General features: G+C 36.8%; 1 protein-coding gene across 3 annotated transcripts in view; it reads right to left on the bottom strand.

Annotated features, from left to right (window-relative positions):
* Positions 1-11,483, bottom strand: part of LOC137655558 (uncharacterized) — a 454,428-nt gene that overhangs the window by 117,143 nt on the left and 325,802 nt on the right. For all 3 annotated transcript variants that reach the window (XM_068389471.1, XM_068389460.1, XM_068389465.1), the window contains one exon: positions 11,026-11,096. In XM_068389471.1, coding sequence (XP_068245572.1) covers positions 11,026-11,096 — 71 coding nt within the window. The remainder of the gene's footprint in view (positions 1-11,025; positions 11,097-11,483) is intronic.

An 11,483-nucleotide genomic window follows, 5' to 3' on the forward strand; every position in this document is an offset into this window, starting at 1 on the left:
TGGAAAAATGTATTTGTAAGTGATAATATACAGGTAAATACGGACATACTGTACAAAATACTGGAGAAAATTGTTGAAAAATATGTACCGAAGAAAAACAATAAACAAAAGACGTGCATACCAAGAGACAGAAGGATCTTATTACAGAAAATTAGAAAGTGGAAGAAAAATCCTGCAAAAGAAAAAAATGTGTGGAAAATGATGGAAATAAAATGTAAGATAGAAAATGCAGAACAAAAGATTATACAGTCGAAAGAAAATGAAAAAAAGGACTTAGAAGAAAGGACACTTCAAAATATAAAAAGAAACCCAAAAGTACTTTACTCCTATGCAAAAAAAATGAATAAAGGGAGATTAGAAATAGGCCCTCTAAGAATTGAAGGACAGCTAACGAATGAAAAAAAGGAAATATGCAACATATTAGCAGAAAAATATAAGAGTGAGTTTACACCAAGAATTGCGAATGAGAATAATGAAACAAATGAGAGAAGAAAATGTTGAATATCTAACGGATATAGATATTAATGAAGCAGATATTGTCAAGGCTATAAACAAAATTAAAAATGGATTGGGAGCCGGACCAGATGGAGTTCCAGCGATTTTGTTAAAAAAAACTGCAAACACTATCGCGAAGCCGCTTGCAATATTGCTAAGACAAAGTGTAGATATGAGCGAGATATATGTTAAACATAAATTAGCTTATATAACCCCTATCTTCAAAAGTGGATCAAGACTAGAGGCAAGCAATTATAGACCTGTTAGTCTAACATAACATATTATGAAAGTGTATGAGAGGGTAATAAAAAAGAAAATAATGAACCATTTGGTTAAAAATAATTTGTTTAATATAGGTCAACACGGTTTTGTGCCTGGAAAAAGTACACAGACCCAACTGATAGCACACTATGAAAACATATACAAAAATATGATAAATGAAAAAGACACAGATGTGATCTATCTAGATTTTGCAAAAGCCTTTGACAAGGTAGACCACAATATATTAGAGAAAAAAATGAAAAAGCATAATATTGTGGGAAAGGTAGGAAAATGGGTAAAAGAATTCCTGCAAAACAGAAAACAGATAGTGGTTGCAAATGACGAGAAATGAGATGAACCCCAGGTAATATCTGGCGGGGCACAAGGTACGGTATTAGCTGCACTGCTATTTGTTATTATGATCTCAGACATAGACTGTGATGTTGAAAACTCCGTAGTGAGAAGTTTCACCGATGACACAAGAATAAGTAGAGAAATTACTTGTGATGAAGATTGGAACTCACTACAAAGAGATCTAAACAAAATATATGAATGGGCGGAGATAAATAGGATGGTATTTAACTCCGATAAATTCGAATCAATAAATTATGGAAATAGAGAAGGAATGGTATATGCATACAAGGGACCTAATAATGAGATAATCACAAACAAGGAAGCAATTAAAGACCTTGGTGTAATGTTAAATAGGAATATGTTATGCAACGACCAAATAGCAACACTGTTGGCTAAATGTAAAGCAAAAATGGGAATGTTATTCAGACACTTTAAAACAAGAAAAGCTGAACACGTGATTATGCTTTACAAAACTTATGTACGTAGTACACTCGAGTACTGCAATGTGATATGGTACCCACACTACCAAAAGGATATTGCGCAAATAGATAGTGTACAAAGGTCCTATACTGCTAGAATAGAAGAAGTTAAGGACCTTGACTACTGGGAAAGACTGCAATTTTTAAAACTATACAGTCTAGAAAGGAGAAGAGAACGCTACACGATAATACAAGCATGGAAGCAAATAGAAGGAATTACTGAAAACATCATGGAGCTAAAAATATCAGAAAGAGCAAGCCGAGGTAGATTAATATTGCCAAAAAATATACCAGGTAAACTAAGAAAGGCGCACAGGACATTAATCCACTACGCACCAGCATCGATAATGCAGCGACTATTTAATGTGCTGCCAGCTCATCTAAGAAACATATCAGGAGTGAGCGTAGATGTGTTTAAGAATAAGCTCGATAAATACCTAAGATGCATCCCAGACCATCCAAGACTGGAAGATGCAAAATACACCGGGAGATGCATTAGCAACTCTCTGGTGGATATACGAGGTGCCTCACACTGAGGGACCTGGGGGAACCCAAACAAAAAATAAGGCAATAAGGTAAGGTAAGGCTCTCTCTCTCTCTCAAAACTACGCCATGCCGACCATTTCAAAAGTACGCATTTTATTTCGCTGGTGACATGTCAATATGGCTAAATAACGTTATGAAGCTCAACTCAAAATAATCGTTCCATATTCACTGACATGAGACACTATAGGCTATAAATATGGAGTAAAATAACATGAGATCCATACAAAAAAAAAAAAATCATCTAATAACCAATGGTGTTGTTATCGCAGGAACCTATTGATTGCGTGTTGCACGGTACAACGGATGGCTGCTCTCCGTTGTGCTTGGCGGCGCGAAATTTGAAATAGTTGTCGTACAGGAAGAATCAGTTGGTGTTGCCCCCATGGTAGAAATTCACCCACCTCATCCTGAGGTATGAAAAGTAATTGGGCAATAAGCAGGATGTTATAAGCCCAAGGGCTCAAACAGGGAAAATAGCCCAGTGATGAAAGTAAATAAACTACAAGAGTAGTTTAAGAACAATAACATTAAAATAAATTTTTCATATATAAACTATAAAAACTTCAAATAACAATAGAAAGAGAAATATGATAGAATAGAGTGCCAGTGTGTGCCCTGAAGCAAGAGAACTCGAACCCAAGATAGTGGAAGACCCTGGTACAGAGGCTATGGTACCACCCATGAATAGAGTACAATGGTTCGAGTTTGGAGTGTCCTTCTCCTAGAAGAGCTGCTTACCATAGATAAAGAGTCTCTTCTACCCTTACCACGAGGAAAGCCGCTAAACAATTACATTGCAGTGGTTAACCTCACCAGTGAAGAAGAATTATTTGGTAATCTCAGTGTTGTCAAGTGTATAAGGAAAGAGAAGCATGTGTGAAGAATAGGCCAGACTATTCTGTGTATGTGTAGGCAAAGGAGAAATGAGCCATAACCAGAGAGAGGGATGCAATGTAGTACTGTCTGGCCAGTCAAAGGACCCAATAACTCTCTGGCGGTAGTATCTCAACGGGTGGCTGGTGCCTTGGCCAACCTACTTGGAAAGATTTGGCTACTACTGGTAAATCTATCTAATATGGAAACCAGGCACCATCAGCCTATCGCCCTCCCAAGTGTCTTGGACTTGGCAAAATTGGATGGCATACTGAAGACTGGCTCCAAATGTGCCCTGCTCCTGCAATGCTCCCTAAGAACAACCTTTGCAGGGGGAAAGTAAGCATAAGCTCTTTGCTTCTTTGCAAAGAGAATGAGTCTAGCATCATTTACATATTCATATTTACTGCTTTTGTTGCACATTAGCAACACAAACTCTTTAATGATTTACAGGTTTTCATCTTCCTCAGCTGGTGGTGCTGAAGTTTATTTGGTAAAGGTGGGTGTAGCACCCTGAAACATAATCCATGATTGCCATGCAGACTTCTTCCCCTTTCCATGAAAGGTAGACACTGTGTCACACCCACTAAATGCATGGAAAAAGGGAAGGGCTGAGGCTTTTGTTCACATGGCTGCTGCTGCTGTTGCAGAAATTTCATGGATAGGTATCTACCTCGTCTTTTCCTCTTCAGAAGTTATTCCATAGTTTGTCCAAACCAGTTTTTTCATGATAGATGCTGTTATGATTACAATGTCAGTGTCTGAACTACATACAATTTCACTTGAGATACATTCATGCTTTGCAGCATATGCATCATCCAAAAGAACTCTTGTATGTGCCTCTTCGTGAGTGCTGCCTTGTAGTTCAGTAGTGGCCTGTTCAGCTTTTCTACAAAGTGCAGCATCCCCTTTGGTGACAATATTAAATGGTCACTCCTAAGGAAGCTTGCCCAATTGCCAAGAGTTTATGGAGTGATAATCACTCTGGGGCAAACTCATGTGCCTCTTTTTTGTATTGTTTGTGCTTTCATACTGTCTCTTCTATACACATCAAATATGTGTGTTTGTTTGTACTTATGTATGTGCTTCTGTACCTTAGAAAGGACTTTTAAGAATCAAATGTAGACCCATTGATTGGTGTAAGGGCTCTTACAAGAACTGCCCCATCCATTATAATAACATCAACAGTAGGCTCTTTGTTATGGAAGTGTGATGCCTCAGCTGTGACATAGTGCCTTGAGCATCTCCATTCTGTGCCAGTGATGGTGGTCAATTTTGATTTTCACGTTGAAAGAATTAATTTAAGTCACATTCTCTGTTCTGGCAAGATAGGATGGGGTGTGAGAAAAGATTACGGTCTTCCTTTATGGTTTGCAGTGACTGATTGCCCTTGGGACTCTGTAGCAGACCTCTTGCAACTGAACAATAAAATTTTATTCTTGGGTACTGGCTCATAGAATTTGCTTGGTATCTTGAGTCTCTCAATAAAGTTTGTGAATCGTGTCTGTCCAAGGCTCTTCATAGGTCTCAAGAATTCACTAACTTTGCTGTTCATAATTCAATAATTGGCACAATCAGATCCACCGAATCTTCTTCAAAAGGGTTGCCCATTTCTTTGATTACTTTTCTATATTCCCAACCAGTTCAAGAAACCTTTTCTGCACAGTTTTCAGTTTCTAAATCTTAAACCCATTAATCATGCAGCTTACTTCAGAACCACCCTCTGCCTACCTTCTGCAAGCATTTGCATCTGCACATAGGCCGATGGCTCCCCCATCTTCTTTCCCATGAGCATTATTCTGCTCATGAATTGGTCTATAGCCATTGTGGAAAAAAGGCCGAGTGGTTTCATGCATAGTGAAAGTTTCCTTTACGAGTTCAACAAATGTGTCCTTTTGGAGAGCCTTGATGTCTCTCAAATGAATTGAAAGCCACCTAGTGTAATGAACAGGATCCAGGGCAAAGAGGAAAGGAATGAGTTCCCACAGCACATATTTTGTACACTTTGAAACTAGACTTCCGATATGATCTGATGAAAACAAACACTAGAAATTCTAGCTGAAGCATAAGATTCCAAAAGTAAAATTGTAGACACTGACTCTTGATTTTTCATCTAGCTTTCACCACTTAGCTCACTTCCTTCTGCTTCCTGGATATATACCATTGAGGTGGCTTTGTGTAGCTGATAGAAACTGCAAGCTGTCACCTAAGGGGCTAAACAAGTCTTCTTCACATGTGAAACAGAGCTAAACGAATCTGTTTCAGGAGTAACGATTTCTGCCTCTGCAATAGCACCCGTCCAACAAATATCTTTCAAGAGATTACCCAAAATTTGAATGCTGCCATTTCTAAAAGTAGCCCTCCAAACATGATAACTGTATCACCATACTGCAATAATCATTCCCTTTTGGATTTGCTTGGAAATTGCAAACAGTGGCTAATGAACTGCTAGAACTGGGGTTTGGGCCGGATTGAGAAACCGTGTGGCTGCTCTTGCAATACCCCTGGCATGTTTCATCCTTGCAACTGAATGAGCTGCCTCTTGAAAAAGATTCAACATTGATGGCAAGCTTATTTCAAAGGGAGCCTGATGCTTCTGAGAAGCATGATGTGCTGCCTCAGATATGGACACAGCATTTTCACTTCTGTCCAACAGACTGGCTGTCACAAGAGAAATATGATTAGCAAACACTGTTGTTGGTGTCTTGCATTTTCACAGGATGAAGGGAGGAGATTCTCGTAAGCAATGGTTACATTCATGTAATATTCAGGAAGAGAATGTATTTTTTTACTTTGTTCCACACTTTCGATTATTTGGGCCAAGTTTCTATCCTTACCCTTTTATCAGCGCTCGAATGCAGAATCCCACTTATTCATGTCTCTTGGAAGGATGTTTGTGCTGTTGTGAAACTTGGTTCATGGTCCCGATTTTCAACAGCACAAGTTGTAAAGAGTCCTTTTCTTAGTGCAAAGGGACAAACTCCTATTTCCTCCACAGCTCTTGTCGCAACTGCTTTTGTCATTTCACAAACCCTATCATAGCTGATGCTGATCCCATGCTGATGAAATGTATCGCTTAATTTATGCTTTCTGGTTTTTGCAAACACCAGGAGTCCAATGTATATTGGAAACGGAGGTTCTCTTGACATGGAATGTCTGGTAAATGTTGAAGATGCTGGAGTCTTTCGACAATTGAAGTGCAGAAGTTGTGCTAAAGCTAGAACTATAAATGACGTTTTAAATTAAGTGGGGATCTTATATCATCATCGCTTTGCAGCACACTTACAAATGCCAACAAAATTGTTGGTCTAGACTCTAGATCCTCTTTTAGTATCTGCTTTTAAGCTTCTATTAAATTCTTTCTCATGTTGAAGCTTCTGCTTCCTCAATATCTAGGCTGCTTTGCCCCGATTAGTGCATCATTGTAGTCACATGCAATGGCTAGGGCTTCTCCCACTTATCCCCTCTAGGCAACCCAAATCTCTCTTCCCTTTTAAAGACCTCCAGTTTTGGGATACGGGCATGTGTCTGTTCTTTCAACCTGGATTTGTGCACAAAGGAAGTATCAACATTTAGCTGTTCCATTCTTTGTTTGTACAAATTGTGAAGTTCTGCCATTGTTAAAATAGCAGGCACCTATCTGAAATCAAATGCTTGTCTCTTGTGTACATTTCAAGCTCCGCAGAAGCATGTTCACATGCCTCTTGTCTGTACTGCACACAATCATCTTCAATTTTTTTCTAATTCACCTGCCTTCTGGCTACCTTGTGTGAATTTTGCTGGGCATCATCATCTTTTGTTTTATACAATGATTTTCTTTTCCTTTCTAGTTTTGGAGTTTTGAGCTTCAGCCTACATGTTTTATGACATGCAGCTTTGCTATTTTCAAAGGTCTGCATAATATCTTCAAGCCTTTTGGGATGAAATAGTATAAGCATTGCACTGAACATATAAAATTTAGGAATCTTTGTAACAAAGGTAACACAGCCAGCACCAGATACATCCACTAGTCTTTCAGTCTTTCATGTGTGCCCTCTTGGCACAAGCAACAAGTTTACTATCTCCCTTCAGTGTTGCTTACAGTTAGTTGTACTATCTCCCTTCAGTGTTGCTTACAGTTAGTTGTACTATCTCCCTTCAGTGTTGCTTACAGTTAGTTGTACTATCTCCCTTCAGGAAAGACGTCAACTTCCAAGAGTGAGTTGCCATTACTTTTATTTTAAAGGTCGAGGGTTTATCTTTTTTACCACCTATAAAATATATATGCACTTTCAGATATGGGACAAAACTAGGCTCATATATGTAATAATCTTACCATAGCCTGATCATTTATCCAAAGGTATATAATTACTGTGTGATCTGTATACCTAGAAGACTAAAAGCCCTTATCCTTTGGTTCGGCTGACATTACATTTGCTCTGTTACATTGAGCTAATTATCCATTTTTTAAAATGAGGATGAAAATGAATTAATTGGGCTTAAATGATTTCCAACCTACAAAAAATAAGTTTTTCAAGCTGAAGTTACTCCGAATCCATGTATTACCTGGCCTTTTACCTCTTATATAGTCAAGTACCAATTTTCGGTGGGTATGTTTGATACAGTGACACATCTTAGATATTTTCAGGCCGTAAATTATGTATCTAATAATATAAAGACGTGCTTTCAATATTTTAACAAACCGGGAGAGACTGAGGAATTTGAACATGATTAAACAATTAAATGTTAGTATTCAAATGTCACCAGAAGCCCTTTTGAAAACCTATCCATCTTGAAAAACAGCAAAACTTTGTGTAGCCTGAGGGTGATAATGAGACAAAAGATCAAGAAGAATCATTGTGCCAAATAATGACTTACACTCCCGTTTCGAACATTTGAATTCGTAAACTACATTGGTCTTACACTTCTTGGGTACTCTGGAGCAAAACTTTTTTCATCACAAGGAGAGTTGTCAAGTTTGACTTGCTATATATTCTCAACAATACTTTTTAAAAAGGTGAATGATTTCACTCGACATCTGATGATTTTAAGGATATCTACTTCTCTCTAGGCTGCTCCTTAGTACATATTATGATGAGTACTGAATCTTTGTTGTCACTATGCGAGTTCTTGGTCTGTGTGCAGAATTAATCCATTTTCTTTCTTCACATTTCCTCTATGATGTTGCTGGGGTATCCATTGTTCGTCAGCATCTGTCTTATACGCCCAATTCTTCACGAACAGCTTCCCAACTACTACAGTGAAATAAGGTCCTCCAGATATAAACACCAGGGATGGACCTCTTTTGTGAGCCTGGATACTCTCCCCGTGCAATGAGGCACCGGTCAACACTCATAGATTTTGTGAAGATATGACAAACTGGGTTTGCTGTTTCTCAAAAAGAACACCAAGGAAAGGAAGAGTATTTTTCTTACTACGAAGTGGAGTGTAAGCCCCTTAACATGTTACATTGGCCATACGACGACAATGCTTAGGTGACTTAAAGCTCACAGTAATAATCTGGCGACACAAGAATTTTATTGATGCAGATGACAAAAATCGTCCATTAACCGATCTTATCAGGAGCACAGAATTGTTCACCAGGAGGAGGACTATGATGGGTTGGTGATTACTGAGACAGTGTCCATTAGGATGCAGAAACCTTTTTTTAACATTCAAGTTTCCTTGGACTATGTCCTCCCCTCCAGCTAAAAGACATTCAACATCATGCTTCCAGAACATGTTCTGAAACCTTGGGATTTGACGTCGTGAGACTGTTGGGAGTCGGGATTTTCTCCAGCACTAGGTACCTGGACTCCAACTGGTGTTTGAAACTGTATTAGATATCCAAAGGACTTCATTGGCATTTTAATGAGTTTTTGCTGAGTTATCTTCAAATTTTCACGTGTTGCGTTTTTTATGTATTTTGATTTCCTTAAATTTTCGTAGTGCACTGCCATTATATAAGGATAAGGATTTCTACGTAAATATGTCCAAACGAAAGACAGGCGTAGCACATAACAAATTCCACCCTTTTGTTCAAAATTCTATCACTGATAAACAAGAAAAGCTAGCCAACAGAAAACTAGAAAACTAGAAGTGTTGCCTTAAAATAGTTGATGCCACAAATACTTTAGCATTTAATGAAAATTGCTCAGGAGAGCGACTGCCCAAAGAGAGTGTATATATATATATATATATATATATATATATATATATATATATATATATATATATATATGTATATGTATATGTATACAATATAAATTTTATGCTACTTTAAATTACTCGTGATATCTTTATGAACCATATTTTCAAAATGTGTGAATAACTCATAAAAGTCTTGTACTTGAAAAGTGATTATCATTTTTTAAGAGAAAAAGTTTTGTAAATTTGAATTATCTTTGTAGAAAAAAATATGTTATTTTTTTCCACTAAATATCCTTTCTCTGAGCTCTTTTTCGTCCATATTTATACAATCCCACCAATAGCTACATAAAACATGAAAATATCACCTCAGGAGGACCTTGAAGAAAAGAAGCCAACATATCAGCTCGAATTTAGTGTCACCAAGTACATTCAGTACCTATAGTAGAAGCTTTTAGCAAGTTCAGATGGTAAAGGTCTCCAGATTCCCTGTCCATCAATGATTAGCCACGGTACTTTAGTCAAGAGTTGCCACGGGTCATTACTAAAGGTGTTTCTTTACACGTCATTCACACCGACAGAAAACGGGTTTCAAACTCTGCACCAAATACAAAAAGTTACTAAGAATTCTCAATTTTTCCCCTGAAAAATTTAACAGTTCATGATTTGGCGGGTTTCCGATGAAAAATATAACAAAACCTGTACGGGTTGTCATGTTATTTAATAATCTTGTTTGCCTGAATTTTTTCACAGTTTAAATGCACAGCTTTCGGTTTCTCTTTTTATTATCAATTTGAAGAAAAAATCTTAAAAGAAAATTCTCGATACCCCCAAGATAACAGTAAAAGATTAACGAATTTGAATGAAATGTTGCATTAAATTGAGACCTGTTATCTAGCCCTATTCAATCATGAAATAAAGACAGCCTTTTCAAAACTGCAAATGAATAACAACTGTGAATTTAGATGCGATTCATAGTTAGGAAATTAACTTATCAAAAGCATTTAAATAGTTTATTCTCAATTTTAGAAACCCAGAATAAAAGGAAAATAAATAAGAAAATATGCCCTGACAGGGCATATAGTTCTCGTATTTATTCATTTCCTGCTGGGTGGCAGGCTCTTTTCTATCCTGCTCAAGTACGCACGTATCCAGATAAAAGGAAAACTTTAATAAACACGCGCCTATGGATATGCGATTGAAACATGCAAGAAAATTAAGAGCATACTGTACTTGACTTTGCATAGATTCTTTTCTACTAAGTCTCAACAACGAAACATACTTCAAATCTCAGGCACTAATATCAGAACTATTATTCTAATTACTATAACGGTGGGATTTCACAAATCATTGCTCATGGGCGTTCCATGATCCATGATTGTCGTGTCTTTTTTCAGCATTCACTATGAATACTGATCATGAGTATTATGCAATGCAGGGAAAGATGGCCTCCGTAAGTGGTGGTGAGGTTTTCCAAGACCACTATCTAATTGCTATCATTCAATTTAGCTTAAACGCTCTTACAAGGATGCATTAAAAATGGTTTTGAGACTCAGAAGTATTTTGAAAAAAAAATCCAGAAGTATTTTGCTAAACTTTTTCAAATCTTATGATGGAAATTTGTAATTTCAAAACTGAATTCCCTTTTGAATATTACAAATTATCTTTCATTTCATATTATATATATATATATAAATATATATATATATATACATATATATATATATATATATATATATATATATATTACATGTATATATATATATATATATATATATATATATATATATACTGTAAACCTCATATGTATGTATTATATACAGTATATTCTATTCTTTACATGCAGTTCAAAAACTATACAAAACTGGAGGTTGATAACAAAAATGCTTACTTTGTAGCCTCTTCCAAACAGGACATCTCCTCAGGGAATTTCAGAAGCTCTGGGTCCCTCCTCTGGGTTTGCTGTGATGTGTAACAGGGTAAAAATCAATGCAAAATACTCTAAAAAAATAACTTGGGAAAAACAAATTTAAGGGGACATAAAAATACAAATTTTGCCATAATTATAGTATTTCTCCTACTCAAGACTTGGTTGCAGAAATGTGTGTGTTGAATCTGCTGTTACTCCAAAAGCCCTCTAAATAACACATATTTATTGAAATAACAATTTACTAAATATTCTAATATTTGTTGCTGTGACGCCTGGTTGTGACACCCGTAAACTCGTACTTCATATGCTTGAATTACGCTAAACCTATCATGGTAAAGGTGAACGATACGGGAATCATCTTTAAGGGACTGGAGATGTTTCAAGATATTTCCACTAGGAAAATACCACAGTACAAACTA

This window comes from Palaemon carinicauda, chromosome 1, assembly GCF_036898095.1.
Source record: "Palaemon carinicauda isolate YSFRI2023 chromosome 1, ASM3689809v2, whole genome shotgun sequence".
NCBI classification, from domain to species: domain Eukaryota; kingdom Metazoa; phylum Arthropoda; class Malacostraca; order Decapoda; family Palaemonidae; genus Palaemon; species Palaemon carinicauda.